A 19,747-nucleotide genomic window follows, 5' to 3' on the forward strand; every position below is an offset into this window, starting at 1 on the left:
TTGAAATATAATATGCCCCTTTTGAACTTTGACTACCACAAACACAACAACTCTGTTTAGGTTAAGCACTCGTTCAATGTTCTAATAATTTCCTAAATTTTTTAGTAATAAAAACCATGACTTAAGTTGATTATAGCTTTTTTAATGTTATTCCTAACAATCGCATTCGCACATTCGCATTCAGAAAATTCGGATTCGCGAATGTGAAACATATTACATTCGAAATTGGGAAGGTCACTGTGAATCTGATAAGATTTACAGCCGCACTCAGAAACATTCATTAAATTAGCTTTAACCTTTCATTGGTAAATCAAAAATTTGTATATGTACATATGGCCACAGTTGCGGCCGTTTTATTGTGGCAACACTCGCTTTTTTCAGTTTGAAATCAAATATAAAAATAATATTGGCGTGCCATTCGAAAGATCCGAGTTCGAATCATTTAAAAAGAAAAGGTTTTATTACAAAACAATTCCATCGATTCGCCAACAGTTAGTGAGTGGCGAAACGAACGAAATCAGTGAGCTACAGCCAAGGCATATCGAACAGGTAAAAGCATTAGAGCAAAAAAAACACTGTTGCCAACTTAGTGCTTTTCGCGCTAAATTTAGTGCTTTTCTTAATTCAAAACGCGAAAATTTTTGAGTTTGGTGCTTGTTGCATTTTTAGTTGTTTTTTTTTTTTTGTTGGAAGCCACCAAACCTGTAAATCTAAAACAAAAATTTAAGTTAAATTTAGAGCAATTGGAAGTATCGTAAGGAACTTTACAAAAATGGAAACAAAATCGTGGCACAATGACAATCATAAGCGAAAGAGCATATCGCCACTACACACGAATAAAGGCGCGCTAGTGTTTTGACGGCGAAAAAAGACGTTTAAAAAAAATCTTAAGAAAAAATACGCTTAAGGAAAACTTCGGCGAAGAAAGTCGCGTAAACATAGATTTGTACCTGGCCATGGACTGTCCCTTCAGCATTATTCACTAAAAACTCTTTGGGAAATTTACATACTGTTGCACCCGCAAACATAGTCGACCGCGAAAATGAGTATACGAGTCTAAGATTAAAATGAATAAGAAAATTTTTAAAAATTAATCATCGAACAGGCAGTTTTTTTTTGCACAAAAAGAGAAATCAAGTTTGGCTGTTTCAGGTGTGAAGCGGTCGGAAAGAAAAGTTCTTTACGTTCCCTTAGTTCACGAGATTATAAGAGACTACAGTGTAGATTTAAACTTCCACATAGTTCATGAAACTTCGTTTTTTGTTGTTACTTTCGTTTGATAGGAATTGTAGAAAAAATTAAGCAAAACGAAGAAAACTTAATATTTAAACAGCGCAAATCTAGGCGACACAGCAACGCTGGACACAGCTGAAAATTCAAAACTTGGCAACACTGAAAAAAAAAACATGTGCGTGAATTTTGTTATTGCTTCTGGTATGAAAATTTCAAAAACAGTTTTTTCTTCTAAATCAAAGCGTGTCATGTGAAACAAAAAAATATATAAAAAATTCAAAGTGTAAAAAATAAAAATTGTTGTAACTTTCTTTCTTAGTAAATTAGTTTGCTTCTCGAAGCATTGACCCATCCTTTGCAAGGCCCAGTAATCGGCGGTTGTGCTGATGATTTGGGCGAACCATCCCAAAACAAACTGCTACTCAATGGCTTGTTTTGTATGAAGAAAGGTTTATCATGCAAATAGGTTTTAACAATTTAGAAGTTTTGTGAGAAGAAATTAAAAATATTTGACATTTTTGATACCAAATGATCAAAAAAAAAAATCAAATCAGCTGCTCTACTGATGCTACCTTTCAATGTGCCTTGTGTACAACCAAACCAGCCAACTTTGTTGTAAAAGTGTGTTTGCATTGTTCAACTTTGCGTTCAACATTTGCGTTCAACTCAGCGCAGGGTTGCACGAAAAAAAGTTGAATGGCTAAAAATATCAAAATATGAAAAAACATCAAAATATTCGCCATAAAAAGGTGTTTGCATTGTTCACCTTTGCATCCAACTTTTGGTTGAATGGCCTTTCAACTAATTGCTTTCAACAAAGTTGGTCGCCAGCCAACATTTAGCCATTCAACTTTTTTTTCGTGCAACCCTGCGTTGCGTTGAACGCAAAGTTGAACAATGCAAACACTGCTTTACTTCCACATGCAAAATTTTTCGTTAAGCGAGTAGAACTCAAATATAGCGAGCAGAAAAGTAGCGAATCGAAGGCGGCTGTTATTTTATTGTTAATTTTAAGATTCGATGATCCGTATATCCGGTTAAGATCCGTTCATTTTGTTATCCGGATATTCGGGTTCCGAATATCCACATATTAGGATTTTTTAATCATATATTCAAATTTTCGAATTATCCGGCAAGTCAAAAAATCTAGAAATAACTCCCTAACCCAAGTATGTATGTATACCAAAGAAAATCAGAAACTTACCATCATATCTTGAGGAATATAGAAATCCGACACTGCCGCCGCTAAATACAACAATGCACGCTCTTCAAATGCCGCCAAACATTCACACGCAGCGCGCAGCAGCCACAAGTAGTCCGCAACTGTATTAAAGCTAATATATAAAATCATTTGTGATTCGCGCGCTTGCTTATATTTGGCTAATATTGGTGCGAATACATCAACTGAATCCGGTTTCACTGTTATTGCAGTACTCTGTCCGTTATCGGTAATGTCGAGCATATCGAAAAATTGTTGGCCCGTAAAGTGGCGAGTGAATGGCTCCAAAGACTTGACGCGATACATAAATATGACGGCATAATCATGGTCAAGGAAATATTCAGCAGATGCTGAGCCGCGTGTGCCGGCACTAAAATTGTCTACAAATCTTACGGTATTGTGCTCCAGAGGTACTGTGGTGCCACCTGACTGCAATTAGAAATGCAAAAGGAAAATATAAAGTTAGTGAAAATCCATCAAACCGATTTATGTACAAATATACAACAATAAGTGAATAGGTGCATATCTCGCTAGATCTAATTATGCAAAGCAATTTTTCTGTAAATTTGGTCACACTATAAATTTATTAAAAAGTGTCTGATATGTAAATTAACAAATTAAAATTCATAACTAAATTTTTTTTTTTTGATTTCGCTAAAGGTGTTCAGCAAGTTACGTATACACAATACTCGAATGATAACGAGAGTAGGATATATGTATGTATATTAGGGTGGTCCTTAAATGTGGGAAGCAAATGTTTGCATCAGATTTCCTAAGCCTCAACCCCTACGTCGATTCTTCTATAGTCGAAGATATCACATATAAATTTGGGCCCTCATTGGAAACGGCTAAGGCGTGGCGCACAGGTGGCAAAGTACAGACTACCCTATGAAGACGTCTTAACCGACTCCAAACGGGACCAAAATTTATAAGTGATATCCTCGACTTTAGTGCCATCGATTTTGGGTATGAAATGAAAAATATATTTTTAATTTTTTTAATCCGGCCTTTGAACCCTTTGCGACATGCCTTAACCGACTCCAATCGGGACCAAAATTTATATGTGATATCTGTGACCGTGTTATTACCAATTGAGGGGCTGAGACTGAAAAAATCGTTCATTTGATTTTTTAAGGACCACCCTAATGCATATATGTACATACATATGGCGATTTCCATAATTTCGGACGTTACATTCGTACGACTTTAGAATTAAATAAATTATACGAAAACGCAATACGCATTTATAAAAAGAAATGTGGCGTTGTGTAGCTTTTATACCGTCCTTTGGTTGGAAAAAAAAAAACTTAGGTGCGCCTGGAACACTGGTGTCAGGAAAATCAACGAAAAGTAGGTCATAACGGACGTGATAAAAACAGAAATGGTTTCAGAGTACATGTAAAAATAAACAAACGTCAGTGAATCCTGTGAGGTTTTCCTTTGTTAAACATTTTTTTTAAATACAGTCAAATTACGGACCCTTACAACCAATTCATTTTTAACCAGAAGCAGTTCGTTGCTGGTTTAATTTTCAAATAAAATGTGATAACAGAAGTGACGTATCGGACGTGACAGATTTTTCCTTTATACAACATTTTTACTATAACAAATATTAAGTTTAATTTTTTTTAATTGTTTCCTAACCTTTTTCGCCATCTGACATCTTACATTTTTATGGAAACACCCAAATGCATGCGTGAATGCTTGTACATTAGGGTGGTCCAAAAACAGTAAAGTAGGAATTGTAGTGCTCTCACCCCTAGGATTGTTCTATATCGAAAATAAGTATACCCCCATTTTTTTTATTTTGAATTCAAAAAATATTTAGAGGTTGCTTAAACTGCTCAAAGTTTTCCATGTATTTTTATATGGAAAAAAATAAATTGTTCGTAGAAATGGCATAGAATTCTTGAAAATCAATATTTTTTGATCGGAAACCCCTGGTTCTCTTCAGGAGACTTTGAATAATAATACCCAATTGTTTATTTAACCATTTTTTAATACTAACGATTTTTTATTGGTCGCCCTATTGCATTTTTCGGGGTTTTTTGTGGGTTTTTGGCGGACATATAAATTATAGTTGCGATGAAAAAATGGTTAAATAAACAATTGGGAATCTCCTGCTGATAAACAGAGTTTTGTGGTAGAAAAATGTTGATTTTTAACTATTCTATACGCTTTGAGCGACCTCTAAATATTTTTGGATTTCAAAATAAAAAAATAAGGATATATTTTTTTTAGTATAGAACAATTCTAGGGGGTGAGAGCATAAAATTCCGACTTTACTTTTCCACATGCATTTTTGGACCACCCTATTGTACACACGTACATATTATCATTACTAGACTTTCACAATTAGTTGAGGTCGTAACATTGATAAACATTTCATCTGTCCTATTCTAATTATTTCATACGCGTTTTGCTGGTAAAAACATATAAACATTATCCTAATATTAGGTAAGTCAGCATCTCTGTTTGATTGTTTGCAAACATGGATTTTCGATAAATACAGAATAGGCTTTTATGCACACAGAGGTATGTACATTAAGGCGGATCACGAAAAAAAAGCTTGGCATGTGTCAGTTTTATTTTAAAATTTTTGTAGGCACCCGCTAAAAATCGCTAAATTGCGTTTTTTTTATAATCAGCCAAAACGAATTGAGATAGATATAGACAAATGTATACATAAATGCTCAGAATGAAAAAAGAAATCGATTAAGCGGTGGCTGTCTGTCCATCCGTCCGTCTGTGCACACGATAACTCGAGTAAAAATTGAGGTATCTTAACGAAACTTGGTACGTGTACTTGTTTTGGGCGTGGAACAGACGGTATTAAAAATGGGCAAAATCGGCGAATAACCACGCCTACCTCCCATATAACGGTAGTCTTCAGAATTACGAAAACTGCGATATTTCAGTAACTACTAAAGCTTATTCACTCAAAATTGTTATTTACAATGATTTTTAGGCTAAAAATAAGATTATTATAAATTTGTGAGAAATGGGCGTAGCCACGCCCCCTTATTATTACATGTCTATATCTTGGGAACCGCTCCACCAATTTCTCCCAAACTTGGCACAGTTTTTGCTCTTGGTTAAACATACAAAACGGCTGAAAATTTTTAAAACCGGACAATGACCACGCACACGTTGGGATGTTATATGGGTATAACGGTAAATATGAAATTTTCAATAAATCGGTAAATACTGAAGCTAGTTTATTCAAAATTTACGTTTGCAATAATTCTTGAACAAAAGTTACGTTTATAACAAAGTTTGAAAAATGGGCGTGGCACCGTCCACTTATGATCACATATATATATATCTCGATAACCATTCGATCAATTTGTACCAAACTCGGTACAATTATTGTACGCGACACGTAAAAGTAAGACTTTGCAAATTTTTGAAATTTAATTTAAAATTACGCCCACTTTTAGTATAAGGGTAAATTTCAGATATGCTTGAACCTTAGATATTTCGAAATTTAAGCACGCTAATTTACTCAAAATTGATACTAACAACAATCCCTTGAAAAGAAGTAACATTATTTGGAATTGTGGAAAATGGGCGTGATATCGCCCACATATGACTATATAAGTTTATCTCATTAAGTCTCACTGAACACCACCCTTACTTACCATGTAACGGTAGTCTTCGGAAAGGTGAAATAACTATATTTAATACTTGCGCCGGATATTTAATATTCGTCTTCGCGCGAACTTAGACTTTTTTATTTGTTTGCTATAACTTTCTTATTTGATATTCGATTTTTAAAATGTTTATATTGCTGAAAAGGCCTCGCTCAGGACTATAATATCCCATTAAAAAATGTTGGTTCAAAAAACCGTTTTAATTTATACCTTCATTCATTTGGGAAATACTGTCCCTAGATCATAGCGGTTTTTAAACCCGAAATTTATTAATATATAAAGATTTTGAAAATCGGATATCAAATAAGAAAGTTATAGCAAAAAATGCGATCTAGCGGTTTTTAGCGGGTGCTTAAAAAACTTTTAGACCCAACATTTTTTTTCAACATAAGTGTTTAAATAAAACTGACACAGGTTTTTTTTGTTTCATATATATGTCGTGATACGGCTTAATGGACATGCACGCACATGCACATTTACACTCTAACTTGCTTTTGAGGAGTATCTAATCAAAATATGTATGATAGATATTTCCACTTCCGGTATTTATTTTATGTTTTCGCATTTATGTATATTATCTCAGGTGAGATACATCTGAAAAAAATACCTACTGCACTTCAAAACATGGTTATTAAGTCTTTTAAAACTAATAAAATACTTTCTAATTAGGGATGCGACGGATAGAGATTTTGCCAGATGACCGGATTCCGGATACCATGTAAAAAATAAGAGCTGGATTCGGTTATCCGATCGGATATCCGGTAGGCTGCTGCCCTTTATAAATTTCACAACATTGTTACAATGCGTAATTAAGAATAGAAAATTTATTCTCTGAAATCCAAGTTATAAAATAATTCTGTACTAAAAATATGACTTTTCCGTCGGCAACCCTAATTTATAGATTACACGGGCCTGCGAAAGTTAATTTTTTTTATTTTTTGAATATCTCGCTGCGTTAAATTTAAATATATACTTGGCCTTTTTTAGCACGTCGAGTTTTTTTTTATCGGTGACATACATATATATTTTAGAACTTTTAGTAATTTGCGTTAAAAGCCAAAAATTAATAAATTCAGAATTGAATCTTTACTTAAAAACCAACAGTATTAGTTAAAAATACCCATAAATAGACTAAGTAAATTAGAAAAACTTATGTAATTTCGACGCTATAAAAATTGATAAAAATTATTTTTTTTAGCGTTAACGCGCATTACTAGCGTTAACTTCGAATTTACTTAAGTTTTTCTGATTTAATTAGGCTATTTTTTTTTTATTAACGCTCGGATCTAACACTGAATTGGATTCGAAAGATACAAAAAAATAAATTTCTGAGCTAGATTTTTAAATTGAATAATCTATGATAGACATCCGGAAATCCGACCGGATTTAAGCTAGTATCCGTCCGGATTCCGGATATCTACCGGATACCCACCCAGCACATCCCTATTTCTAATCATTGAAAAATCACATTTAAAAAAGTACAGTTTTTCCTCTAAAATAATTTGCTATAGAAATAACTTCGTTTGATTAGACACTCCTTATTTGACCGATATACATATGTACATATATGTAAATGTATACTACTTACCGTGACAAGGACGATACGGTTTTTCAGTTTATTGTGTCGTTCACAAAACTCTTTCAATAACGAGCGATTATCTTCAAAATCCGTTGGCGGTAAATGAGTATTATAAAAGTCCTCCCAATGCGTCATGTTGATAAGGTGTATTTGAACGAATATGAACGTTGCGACAAGTTGCTAATTTAATTGATGGAGAATTTTTTTATGTTTTTTGAATTGGTTGATTTTGATTTAGATTTTGATTGGATGTTCATTGAATTAAATAAAGTGTAAGCGTATTAGCATTCAAAACTCTCTGTCGGAAATTAAAATTTGAACGATATTATTCTTATGCGAGTTGCAGTGAGTATTTTCGCTTTTGACTATGCGAGCGGAAATAAAGGAACTTTTTACTTAGCTGTAAGGAAAGAATAAAAAAAACAATTATTACTAAGGTGCCAATAATGTACTTGGGGAAGGGAATAGTGCATCAAGTTTATACATACATACATACATACACATGTGCAAAGTACAGTAGCTGCCTCATAATTTATATATATTCGATGCAGGAATTTTATTACACCGTACGATTGTAAATTTTACACACACAAAACATCAATATATTCGCGAAACTATGGGTAAATTGTAGTAAAGCTGCGTACTTTGTTTTTCTCTCTGACGTCAGGATTTTTTTAATGTAAAAAATATGCTTATTTCAAAAAATTATTTAAAACATTCGGTGCAATACAATAGGTAAACAATAAGCATATCATATCAAAGAAAAAATTCTGTAGAATTATAAAAGAATCAATTTTTTGGTGCATAAGGACGAATGGCTATGGAAAATTTCCTTTACAAATTTTGTGCTTAAATAGCCCAGAAAATTTTCAATATATATTTTTTTTATTATTATTGTTTGAGGGCAAATATACGCACGACCTCACCGTCGAATTTCGTCGTGCAAACTATATTAACTTAGAAAGAAAAAATTTATTAAAAGCACATTTTCAATACTTATTCGTCCTTGTAAACCATAAAAATAATTTTTTGAATTAATCACATCTTTAAAAGCCCTCTGAAAAAAAATCCTGACTCACTTTGGCGAAAAATTAAAAACGCAGTTTTACTACATTAGTTTCGTGAGTATATCGATTCTTTCGTGTAATATATTAATATTATTACTAATGTTATGCATGTACTTATGTATATGTAAGCATCGATCCCTTTGTGCGAAATTATCCTATGTGCCATAAACCCAATTTTACAAGAGAGCATTTTTTTTTATTTTCAAAATTTATTTTCTGCCACCTGTACGTAATCAAATCGTTTAATAAATTTTTAACGAACTTCCTGATAAGCTGGAGACTTGAAACTTCTAACTTGATTTTTAAGTCCGCTAGGTGGCGCAGGTGGGTCAGATATGGTTCATATTTAAAATGTATATTACTCAGATTCTTCAACATCTCGATCATTTGCGCCCATGCCCCGACGAAAGAGAAGGACGAGACCTCCAAGGATCTCTTCCATGAGCGCTTGGAACACACATACGAGCGCTGCCCCGCCATGATGACAAAATCGTGCTTGGCGACTTCAATGCCAAGGTGGGCAGAAAACCGCGATCTTTGGCGCCACTGTCGGAAAATCAGCTGGCACGACGAAACGTCCGACAACGGACTGAAGCTGATCGACTTCGCCGGGGCCTGAAAAATTTTAGTAATTGTTGTGTGCAGTACTAGGTTCAAGCATAAAAAGATCCATCAAGCTACGTGACTGATCAGGTTGTGATCAGTGTTGCTAGAACTTTTTGGGCCGACCGGCTGAATTGGCCGAAAAAACGGCTAAAATGTTTTTGCTAAATTTAACATGTTTTATTTGAATAAAGTTGAAAGACTAATAAATTCATTAAATTATTTTTAGTTAACAAAGGCAACTGTCGTTATAATTGATTAATTAAAGCTCTACATCGGAATACATGTTTTATTACTTACATAAATATAAAAAGTAGATCAATTACAAACTTATGGCGTTTTTTTTTCACTGAAAAATTTGTAACATTTGCACAAGGTTCGTCCTGCAAAATGGCTATATTAGTAGAAAGTATTGCATTTTTGCTTGCTCGGAGGGCAATATTTTGTTAAATGAACATGAAAAGCTGTAAAAAAGGCTGAGAAAAAAAATAGGGCAACATTATTTCGAGAAAAAAAGCCAGTAATTTATATTGAACAAGCCGGTCGGTTTTTAGGTTTTTAACAATTAAACTATGTAATTTTATTTTGATGTCCATCTATTCGAAGCGTTCCCGTTTTTAAAGACCTGCTCACTCACTGCGCATGCGTGTTCAGAGCAACACTAAAGGATATTAGTAGTACTAATTTAGTACTACGATACAATTATTCATAGATATTGTCTTCCCAGAGAGTTTTGCTTCACATGGAAATTCGTGCTCTTTTATTCTCATCCGTTTTTTTTCCAAGTGTTGCGAATAAAACTTCACATTAAAATTTAAGACATTCATAACAAAAATTTTATGAAAAAATCCCCGTTACGTTCTTTGGAAAAAATACAGTGACCCAAAATAGAAAAAAAAATATGGTGTGCATTTCTGTTCTATTAAATTCTAGTTTGATGAGATGCAAATTTTTTTGCTATACAAAGTATGCTCGACAAGTTTTTTTATATGAACAAGTAATTTTTAAGCAAAAAACAAAACCGACTTCAATTCTCATATAAAAATTTAAGACTATCGTCAATTTCTTCATGATCCAATCATCGGATTTAAACCAAATTAGTATGGGACCACCTCTGAAGTACCACCTTTCCTTAACATACATTAAAAAAAATATTCCGACGAATTGATAACCTCCTTCTTTTTTTGAAGTCGGTTAAAATAAGTGGACTTTAACTGCTGATGGTTTACTACTTTATGGCTTATTACAAAAACAAAATTAATGCAGCCGATTTTGTTTCCATATTACATCGGAATGGGTTGGCCGAATTTAATGTTTATCACATGCACACGGTGCTAAAGGAATACACTTTTGTTTAAAAGTACTTTTATTATTTAATATTAACTAACAGAAAGAAGAATTCTACTTAGAAGAATTCTACTTGGCCGAAAGCACAATTAACGTTATATATCCTTGGCGGCGCCCTCTTGTCAGGTCAAGTTACCATCTCCAAACAAGCGAAAACGCAAGTAAAGATTATTATTTTTGACCATTTGGGGAGATTACGATAACCGTGGCGAAAATTTTTGACTCTGCCATTGGAAAGCGGGGCTTCTCCGCTGTTCAAATATACTTACGTTTAAGGATCGGGGCTTTCTAGTTTTCAAGAAATTCAGCGTTGAAAGATATTTTTCAGATTTTTTTTAAATATTAATATCTTATGAACGACATAACCGATTAAAAACAGAAATGTGTCAAAATAAAGATAATTAATTTATCTTTCAGTTCATGTACCTAATTTATACGACATGGATATAGTGCAGCGAATTAAAATACAGCGGCTCCGCTGGCTTGGACGGACCCCAACGCTCTAGCTCTGAAAGTATTCAACTCGGACCCCGCTGGTGGTAGCAGAGGAAGAGGAAGGCCTGCATTGAGATGGAAAGACCAGGTGGAGAAGGACTTGGCTTCACTTGGCATTTTCAATTGGCGCCAGTTGGCACAGAAAAGAAACGACTGGCGTGCTTTGTTGAATTCGGCCAAAATCGCTTAGGCGGTTACAGCGCCAAATAAGAAGAAGAAGAAGAAGAGGGTTATAATCCCTAAGCGCGGCCGAAGGCCGCCTACGCAGAAAGCTGTTCCACCCCTTTTCTTTCGCAACACCAGAAAAGAGAATTCTACCTAGAGACGGTTATACTCCCTAAGTGCGGCCAAAGGCCGCCTACGCAGACAGGTATTCTCTGCAAAGGGTGTTCAGCCCCTATTCTTTCGCAACATAGAAAGGAGAATTCTACTTTGTGAGAGTTATAATCCCTCTACGGACAAAGAACGTAAATCTATAAGAAGAGACAACAGGTTATAATTGTAACGAGTACGAGTGGGAACATCAGGAGCGTGCTTTCTCTTTTGTCCAAATACGTTTTGTGATTGGATCAAAAGAGAAGGCGCGCTCCTGATGTTCGCACTCGCTACAATTATAACCAGTGTTGCCAGAAGTTTTTGGATGAACCGGCTAAATTGGCAAATAAAACCGGCTAAAAACGGCTAAAATGTTTCAACTAAATTTCACATGTTTTATTTAAATAAATCACGAGTAAAAAGACTATTTCTTGGAGAGAAGTTGCAAATTCGAGCCGAAAAAAATTTTGCCAGCAAGAATTTGCAATTAGGAAAAAGATATGATTGTGGCACATGGTTGGATTTTTCGTGGACGATAATTTGAATAAACAAGTTCGTTAAATTTAAAAATTTACCAACTGGAGCGATTTTAAAATGAAAAATGTAAGTTAATACTTGTTTACTTAATTAATTTAGTTAATTCCAATGATTTGAAAGGTACTCGGAAAAACAACTATTTATTACTATTACTATCTGATATTTTGAGTGATAATTCTCGCTGCATTTTCGACGAACAAACCTATTATCTTCCCTAAAAGGCCTTTTCAGACTGACCGATTCTCAATACACTCAAATAGAAACCAATACACATAAAAAACGCTGTAAAAATTTGCCTTCAATTTTAAGGCAGTAAAACAACGACCTTAAGTTAACATCAACCGAGGCCATATGTTGACAAGGGATGCAAAATCACAGTTACACAAAAGAACTGGTCAGATTTTTCAGAAATCCCTTCCATTCTGATGTAAAATATGATGCTAAAAGACTGAAGATCTCCCATTTAGATGACCGGTCATATGGCCGGAAGATGTCTCGTAGAATTCCCAGCGAGTTTTGCTTTACATAAAAATTTGTGCTCTTTTATTTTCATTTTGATTCACTTCAGTGTTGGTTCCTTTAATTCAAGTTGGCATTCGGTTTTTGGAATTTGAATAAGTTCTCAGCAAAAACGTTTGCTTAAAAAAATACATATGTGTACATAGTGCTTGAAAATATCAATTTTTCCATTACCTTAAACCTTTGGGAGTGGGCAAAAATTATGTTTTTTAATTTAGGCAGTATTCAATATGCGCTATCTGGGAAGACAATATCTACATGTAATATTTATTCTGTTTGTTGGCACTATATCCAAACACAAACGCATCTTAAGAGTCTTAACAGTGAAACAATTTCTTATTTTCTAAGTTGGCGAATAAAACTTCACACTTAAAATTAAGACATACAAACATTTTATGAAGAAAATCCCTTCTTCGTTTAAAATAAAAATAAGCGAAATCGGCCCAATTTCATACAATCCTGCCTGACATGAAAATTTTCTCCACGATAAGGCTAGTAGCCATTTCTAACAGATTTTGGGTCGCTTAGTCAAAAATGGAAACATATATACATATTTGAAATTTAAGAAAATAAGGCAAATAGCAAAATCGGCTAAAAACGGCTAATTTTTTTCAGCAAAACGGCTAACAAATCGGCTGCCGGCTAAATCGAAATTTCTCCGGCTGTTTGCTATCGCAACCGGCTAAATCTAGCCGGAAAACGGCTAAAATGGCAACAATGATTATAACGTGTTGTCTCCGCTTATAGATTTACGTTCTTTGGTACGGACTGAAGACATGATGTTGTATATCAAATGAAAGCTTGTTTTATATCCTATTGGATTATGAAATGTTTGAGTATGTTTAATAAGGCAATTTCTAAATAACCGATTGAAAATTTTGAAATCCGTGCGTTTGTTTTCAAGATATTTGGATTAGAAAAAATTATGAGTTTAACCTTTGACCCTTGGTAACTTTTTGTTTTTGTTTCCCATAAAAAAAAAATATACCATTATACTTGATTCAAAAACCTCTATCGACGTCCTTGTTCAAAATTTGTCGCCCCGGTTATCGTAACCGTGCCGACCATTTTTGTAAAGGCTCCCTAGAGACCTATAAGGGGTCTAAGCATTTGGGAGTTAAATTTTTGAAAATAGCAGTTCATGCCCTCCCTAAAATGGGGGTTGCAGGAAAAGTTCTCCAATAATGGACCAGGCATTGAATAAAAATCTGAAATTCCCCTTCTCCGGAGGCTTTAGCTTTTAAGCAATTCGTTGTTAAAGTTGCCAAAAAAAAAGTCGAATTTAACCTCACATTTTCTTTTGTACATCGAGTGAACTCAAATTGCGGTGCTGCCATACATCACAAAAAAATGTGCAAAAATAGGTACTGAGAAGGGAATCGATAGTTGCATTCCAGGTGCTTCACGATTTGCAGGTTTTTACAGGAAGTCGCTCCAGGTGACTACCTTGCATAAGATTTATTAAAGGAGAAAAGAGCTGTTCCTGCAAATCCTGCAAAACCTGGGCATGAATCACGTAACTTTGAAACGATAGTCGTTCAAACGATACTGACAAAAAGATGTTGCCAAAACACTGATTTATGCATTTGTGTTGCTGTTACGTGTTAATGTTACTGTTACGTGAAGCAAAACTGGAATCGAGTTGACGATATCGCCCAAACGATCAAACAATTTTTGATTTTTATGAAGCAAGACAATCTCGACACGATATCGTTCAGATTTTGGCTAAAAAGAACTATTAATATTTTCGACGATCCGGTATCTTATTCATGGCGGCCATCGCTCAACAATGCTGTGTTTAAGATTGTTTGTGAATAGAAACATATTTGAAGAACCCTTTTATAAGCATTATTGGTTAAATATTAAGTAAAAAAATGATGTGCATTCATTTGTTTATGAAGAAAAGATGGTCTATTAATAAAAAAGAAAGTGTTCATAAACAAACAATTGTGAAGCAGTGCGGAAATTTTAACAACGAATAACTTAAAAACTATTAGCATTTGTGCACAAAATGTTGATGATATCGGTCAATGGGCATCTCCACAACACCCCCTGCGAGTTTCATTAAAAAATTCGTAATACTTTGGGTGATATAGGAAATCTCAGTCAAAAATTATAGGTGCGTTCGTTTAAAATCTCTAGTAGAAACCAACTAACTACCAAATTCCGGCGAAATGTCATCTGTTCTCTCACAAGAGAAAAATATCCCAAATAGTACGCGAACAGAAAATTTGGAGAAACTTGCAAGTCAGACGAACACCTGATATAATTTTTGTTTACATTCAAAAGTATAAAATTTAAAACGTACGAAAAGTCATCACAAAGTGTTATACTGACACAGTTTATTGATTAAACAAATAACTACTTATTTCTTACAAGTTTAATTAGTCGCATTTTGTAATTTTTAACTTCCAAACCATCAAATTAAATTTTGTGATTTGCGTAAATGCCAATCAGCTGTTTTTGATCAGCTGTTTTCCTGTTGGCAAAAATTTTTCCAGCAGAAACCAGCAGCTTTCTCTCAAAATGAAATGAGTTGTCACTTTGCTCTCTCAATTTCCCCTACTTTGCAAGTTTTTTGCGTACGCGAACGCAAAAACTTGTAAGTTTTGTTTAAACATGAACAATTAACAGCTACGCGAACGCAACTTATGTTAACCCATGTTAAAAGTTAGAGTCTGATTATGGCAACTTAACGTAAACTTATCGTAACTTAATGACACGTCGAATGTTTCATTTTGATTCTTACTTGCTGCCTTCACAGGCAAAAGTTTTTATCCTGATAATGTTACCAGGCAAATTTTGCCAAGGAAGACTGCATATTGCTCTTGGCATGCAATAATTAGCAGAGCTTTTATCTTGATAAATATTGCCAGCAATTCGATACTTTGACAGCTACATTTTCATTTGCGCGATAGCTTCGTGGAGACAACATTATTGATATTTCAATATATGTAAAAGCAAAAATTGAGCTGTTTTCTATACAAATATTTTTTATTATTTGCTTGGGTTTGAAATAGCATATTTTTTTAATTTTTTAAGTGATGAAATCCGGCAAAAATAGCCATCTTACAAATGCTTTTATCAAGATAAAAAACGCCTCTGATAAAATTTTTATCAGGCAATAAAAACTACAGTTGGTAGGCTAAATCTTTTGCCTGTGGAGACGGGCCGTTATAGGCCCTTTAGAATGGGTACTTGTACGTCAATAATGGAAAAGTATGTGAAGGTAGTGGCGTACGTAACGCAGAGATACGCCACAATGAAGGTGTTGCGCCTGTAAACAAAAATCATCTGTTCCTTATGGCCGCGTACTTGGGGTTTATACAAGTCAATTTTGCAGATACAATAACAAAACATTCACACTTTTTTTCTAATATATTTACCCAAACAACGAGACATATTCTCAATTTTCTTGTCTTGTGTAAACGCAAGGTTATACAACTGTCAGCAGTGACGGACTTATATGCGTCAAAAGTTGAGTGTTGGCCAACATTCGTTGGGTCCGTCGACGCAAGGGTTGCCAATCTAACGATCTCTGTATGTGTCTCCCTACAGGAATTGTGCGATGGAAACGTAACACATTATCATTTATCTTACTACCACATTTGCAAATTTTGCGTTGTTTAAAAAGAGACCACTAAATAAGGCCATAAGTTGGAGGAAGACGGAAGATCACATGTACACAAATGTTAACATCACGTTTAGCATATTGGTCTTAAAAAGTTGATAGAAGTGCTCGCTTATCTCCATCACCAGTGATTATCACATGATCGATCAAATGACTATCACTGTTATTGTAGGGATGCAGTCTACTCAACTGTCAACTGTTAAGTTGCGATCCCGCACGAGTCCTGACTAGTCAGATTTTACTGGAAATCGATCCCGTACTCGGTTCTCTGACTATTGAGAGGACAAAAAAGAGAATAAATACGGTTCTCTCTCTGTCAGAAGTGACCAGTTTTAGTCCGAGAATTTTTTGCTGGTAAATTCTGGTAAATGTGTCAAACGATCAGCTGTAGTGTGTTTGGCAACCAAATTGTAAACAAAAGAAAAGTGCACTCTGCTAATTCATGTTGAAAAGTATTTAATTACTTGTTCTAAATATTTTTGGTTATTTACATGTGTGAGCTGAGTGTGTTTACATACAGAATAAGCAAAAACTTACAACCAAAATTTTGAGGTTATGTTGAAGTTGACAGAAGTTACCATTTTTTACTAGAAAGCGATCCCGTACTTTTCAATGTTACTCTCTCGCTCTGAGCGAATTTTTATTTTTTGACAGTTTTACTAGTCCGAGTAAGAGGAATACGGGATTGCACCTTTAATAATCATCATATTAATCAGAAATTTAAAAAACTATCGTATCTAATATCGCGATATAAAAAAAAAACGTTTCAGCACTGATAGTTCTGGGAAAGCATTGAAAATACTATAATGTCGGCTATACTAACAATCATTTAATAAAACAGATTTGCTTAATATTACGTGTATACATGTATTCATATGTATACATATGTATGTACATATGTATTCATATGTATACATATGTATGTACATATGTGTCATACGTACATACACTCGCTGATTTGTTCAATTGTGCTAGCAAGGTAAGTAGGTACTAACCAGATGATAGGCGCGAGCAGGAACAGATTTATAATAAAAATGAATAAAAGCTGCTAAAAATTACTTCAAAATAAATAATTCATCAATTAACACGCGACTACATAACACAGAACTATTAGTTTTCGACAATTCCAGTGGTGTCTTAAATTATTAGTCGCGTATCACGAGCTCTCCCCCCGTAGCGAACGCGCACGTACACAAAGGCGAGAAATCTATTTCACTTTCGTTGTTAAACTGTGAAGAATTCCGATACATTTATCTTGTAAACTGATTTACGTTCGACCTGTGATGTGTTCAATAAAACTCTGATTGCACTCCATGTCTAATGTCCAACAAGAATTTGACGGAAATCACACAAGCGCAGTGCAATTCTTTCTACCCAAAGGCGAATTTATACAAGGTGGTGTTATCGGGTCCGCTGATTTCACGGCAAATTTGTATTATACAAGGTGGTGTTGTAAAATCAGCTGATTTCGTCGCCTTACATGTATTTTGTTTTTGCTTTACTGATTTGACAGCACAGCCATCAAAAGCAAAAACAAAATACATGTAAACTTTGGAGCGAACTGAGATTTGACATAACACCCTCCATACAAAATACATGTGGTTGTCGTTGTTATAATCTAAATTCGCCAGTAACACCACTTTGTATAAATACGCCTTGCCTTTTATCAAAATCAAGGCGACTGTAATATGAATTCGCCTTGTTTACAACAAACTCATCATTTTGACATTACGAAGTACTGCGGCGAAAATCTAAATTCGCCGTTAACTTCACCTTGTGTAAACGCGCCGTAAGTGACAGGGTGCTGCCCAAGACGAATTTATGCAAGCTGGTGTACAGCGTTGATATTTTAAGTTAGTTTACTTTTTTCAGTAAAATTATTTCATTCCAAAAGTACTTGTTGTACCAAATTCTGAAATATTTGCCACTTTGATTATTAATCCGTTTGCGTTTAAGTAAATGGACATACCTACATTTCATGTTTGGTACGAAACGAAATTCGGAATTGTAATGTTGAAAGTAAATGGAAAATAAATATTAATATTAGTGTTGACAAAGAACATAGATAGCAAGAAGGGAAAACTCGATGTAATTGTAGCGAATGTGAGCAACAGGGGTGTGCCTTCTTTTTTGCCCTAGTATGTTTTTTGATTGGATGAAAAGAGAAGGCATGCCCTGTTGCGCACTTACGCTACAATTATAACGAGTTGTCCCTTCTTGTTATCTACGTTCTTTGGTCTTGAGCGTTGTGGTTACTGCGTTTTTTTTTAAGAACCGATGGGTGAAATAACCCTTTTCTCTATTTACTTTGAAAAAATTTTTGAAAATGCAGTTTACCTAATGACGATCCTGAAGAAAATGAAGGAGTTGAATAACTCAGGGGTTCAATGTAAAAAATTCTACGTGAATTTCATGCGTTAAAACTAAAAATTTCTACTTTCTATATAGTAACCCGGGCTGGGCTAATTTTTAATTTTTTTTGTTTTTAATATAATTTTTAAATACGATTTGAGAATTTATTTGTGGCTTTATCGGCTAGTTGGAGAAACCTCAATGATAAGTTACGTGAAATGGATTCTACATCAACTTAGCTGTACAATGAACTGAAAGATAAACCCACTCTAGTAGAAGAAAAGGTGTATGTTTAGAAGAAGGAAAACGGGATTAGTGCATTGACGGAATTGGTGAAAAGTACAATTAAGCTCAAAAGGGTAAAGTTTTTGTCGTTAATTTTGTACAATTTCAAAATCTTAAACAGCAACACTCGCGGTGTTACTGGCGAATTTATATTACAACAACAACAACCACATGTATTTTGTCGAAACTAAATTCGCCCCAAAGTTTACATGTAATTTGTTTTTGCTTTTGATGAGTGTGCTGTCTTATCAGTAAAAGCGTTTGGACGTTTTTTATGTAAAAAATGACGTTTATTAAGTTGAACTGATTTTGAACTATTTTCTTAATAAATCTTTACAAGCTTTGTGTTTCGCAGCAACTGATTCAAGAGATATATATATTCTCTGGACACAGTTGACTTAAATATGATGCATACCAAGCGTACGCGCATTGTTTTTTTTTATTCTTGGACTGAGGATCCCATGTTCAAAGGCTGGTTGTGTAAACACTTGAGGTTACGAGGCTTATTATAGTGTTTGCAATTGCACATTAATCAGGAAGAGCTGATCTCTTGCAATACGTGCTGCGCTCGCAAAAGCATCAAAAAACTGGTAGCAGCATAAGAAGTCAGAAAAAAGTCGGCGAATTTTGTATGACTTCATTGAAAATGTAATGAACGAAAAAAGGCTGAAGTATTGCTATGCTCCTTCTTAGCAGAACGTAATTTAGCATTTTCGACAACCAACCCTTACCAGATGTCTACAAGAAAAAAAATATTAAAAATCAAAGCGATTATTAGACCCTCTAAAATTGCACGCTATCGCCCTGAAATTTAATGGGCTTTCAAACTGCATACTCAAAAAAAAATCTAAAAAATAGAAAGTTGAAAATCTAGTTGAAGCTTTGCAGATTTTTTATAATTTTTGCACAAAG

General features: G+C 34.4%; 1 protein-coding gene across 2 annotated transcripts in view; it reads right to left on the bottom strand.

Annotated features, from left to right (window-relative positions):
• The window catches only part of LOC118736839 (phosphopantothenate--cysteine ligase-like), a 73,231-nt gene extending 55,663 nt beyond the window's left edge, over nt 1-17,568 (bottom strand). Inside the window, exons 1-3 of one of the 2 annotated variants that reach the window (XM_036466898.1) lie at nt 17,194-17,568; nt 7,694-7,864; nt 2,438-2,881 (exon numbers count right to left, since the gene is read on the bottom strand). In XM_036466898.1, coding sequence (XP_036322791.1) covers nt 2,438-2,881; nt 7,694-7,819 — 570 coding nt within the window. In that variant the 5' untranslated portion in view covers nt 7,820-7,864; nt 17,194-17,568. Of the gene's footprint in view, nt 1-2,437; nt 2,882-7,693; nt 8,085-17,193 lie in introns of both variants that reach the window. The other variant, XM_036466897.1, reaches the window with a different exon arrangement.
• Nucleotides 17,569-19,747: the final 2,179 nt, after the last annotated feature.

This window comes from Rhagoletis pomonella, unplaced genomic scaffold (genome assembly GCF_013731165.1).
Source record: "Rhagoletis pomonella isolate Grant_MI unplaced genomic scaffold, Rhpom_1.0 Rhpom_scaffold_00004, whole genome shotgun sequence".
In the NCBI taxonomy this organism is placed as follows: Eukaryota; Metazoa; Arthropoda; class Insecta; order Diptera; family Tephritidae; genus Rhagoletis; species Rhagoletis pomonella.